The sequence below is a fragment of the Alligator sinensis genome, unplaced genomic scaffold (assembly GCF_000455745.1).
Source record: "Alligator sinensis unplaced genomic scaffold, ASM45574v1 scaffold523_3, whole genome shotgun sequence".
NCBI lineage: Eukaryota > Metazoa > Chordata > Crocodylia > Alligatoridae > Alligator > Alligator sinensis.
The window spans coordinates 27,513-29,502 of NW_005842658.1; the positions used below are offsets into that span (position 1 = coordinate 27,513).

At 40.6% G+C, this 1,990-nt stretch overlaps 1 protein-coding gene across 2 annotated transcripts in view; it reads left to right on the top strand.

The window, feature by feature from the left end:
- Positions 1-1,750, top strand: part of EED (embryonic ectoderm development) — a 29,046-nt gene extending 27,296 nt beyond the window's left edge. Inside the window, exon 11 of one of the 2 annotated variants that reach the window (XM_025215647.1) lies at positions 1,411-1,750. In XM_025215647.1, the coding sequence (XP_025071432.1) occupies positions 1,411-1,537 (127 nt within the window). In that variant the 3' untranslated portion in view covers positions 1,538-1,750. The remainder of the gene's footprint in view (positions 1-1,410) is intronic. The other variant, XM_025215648.1, reaches the window with a different exon arrangement.
- The last annotated feature ends 240 nt before the right edge of the window (positions 1,751-1,990 follow it).

Sequence of the window (1,990 nt, forward strand, 5' to 3'; positions counted from 1 at the left end):
TGCGTGAACGGTGGGACTTTGCTGTCTGTGTCTCCCAGCAGATGTCTGGGTAGTTTAGGTCCTCCATGACTACCGCCTCCTTAGTTTTTATGGTCTCTGAGAGCTGCCTCAGGAGCCCCGAATCTAGTTCTTCCCTTTGGTGTGGGGGTCTGTAGCAGACACCTACCACCAAATCCCTTTCTCCTTGCCCCCCATGTAACTTAACCCACAATCCTTCTACTTCCTCCTCCTTCGATTCCGTCTTGATGAGCGCTTCTCCCCAGATGAAGCACTGCATTTATCCTTATTGAACTGCATCTGGTTCTGCTCTGCCCACTTTTCCAGCTTGTCCAGGTCCACTTGGATCTATGTCCTATCCCCTAGAGTGACCACTTTTCCCTGTAACTTAGTATCGTCCACAAACTTGGCTAGCACGCTTTCCACATCCTCTTCTAAATCATTGATAAAGATGCTGAACAGCATGGGAACAAGAACCAAACCCTGTGGGACACCACTGGCCACCTCCCGCCAAGACGATACAGACCTGTCCACTAACAGTCTGGGTTCAACCCCTTAGCCAGTTCCCAACCCAGCAGACCATGGACTCTGTCAGCCCACAATCTCCCAGTTTTTTTTTATAAGAGCGTCATGGGAGACCATATTGAAGGCCTTTTTTTTAAATCCAAGTATATTGACAGAAAAAGAAACTGTTGAGTTAGGTAGCGGCACCTTCAGCTCTAATTTCTGTGGTAAAGGAATGGGTTAAAATTAACATTGTCTTTATTATTTGTAGTACAGTAATGCCCAGAGACCTTAATTGGGTTGAGGCTGCATTGTGCTGGATGCTGTAGGTAGATGCAGTAAAAGAAATGTCTCCTGTAAAGACTGATTAAGAGAAGAGTGTACAAAGTTAAGAAGAGTGGGGGTTAGCAACTAATGGAGTAGAGAGAAGGAAAGGACTGTGGTCACAGTAACTCGGAGTTGCATAGGTTAGCTACATGTCTACTGGCTTACCCAAGTGACCTACTGCAGATAAGTAAGGAGATAAAACATCTGAGAGATTCCTATTTTTCTGTCCAGCTTTTCATTTGCCCAAATAAAATTGTGTATTCTTAATAACAAATGAATGCTTGTGTTTATTACAGAAATCCAAGTAAGGTGATACAATACACGTTTTGCTAAAGCTTTAATGAAAATTAACTTTAGGGGTGCAGGAAGGAATAGCAATGAAAGAAGAATTTCTCACTGTGTCAGAAGTTTACATGAGTTCAGAAAATGCCAATGGCCTAGTTCTCCTCTCCTTACTTAGGTGGTATCATTTCAGTCAGTAGTTTTCCTCACCTGACTGCTGGCAAGGTATATAAGGACTCCAGAATGTAATAGCAAATGCAGACTTAACTCTGCATCTAAATGAATTTCTTTTACTTGCAGGTGTACAACACTTACTCATCCCAAATGTGTTGCTGCCATTCGACAAACCAGTTTTAGCAGGGATAGCAGTATCCTTATAGCTGTGTGTGATGATGCCAGTATCTGGCGCTGGGACAGACTACGATAAGTCAGTTTTTCCTAAAATTTAGAAAATATATTGTCAGGTTACAATATAATCTGTTAACTTGCTAGATCTGTAGTTGCATTTAAAATAGTCTTTCTCCCTCCCATGTTCAGTTGGGTGGAGCTGAACTTAGAGATGTTTACATTCTTTGTACTGTGTTCTGCTCAGAGTCTGTTGCTTTTAATAAAAAACAAATATTTTTGTAAAGCTTTCTGTGTCAGTGACTTCAATTATTGACTTGAAGCTAATCTGTTAATATCCTCTGATATATAAAGTTGTTTTGTATCTAGCTGGTATATACCACATATGTGGTAACCTTTTGCTAGAAATTTTAGCAGCATAAGATTACAGGCTTATGTAGATTTTTGTTTAAAAAAGCAGGTTATATTTCCAAGGGACTACATTAAGGTATAATTACACATGGAAATGTAAAATACGTTAAATTCTGCTAAAAAT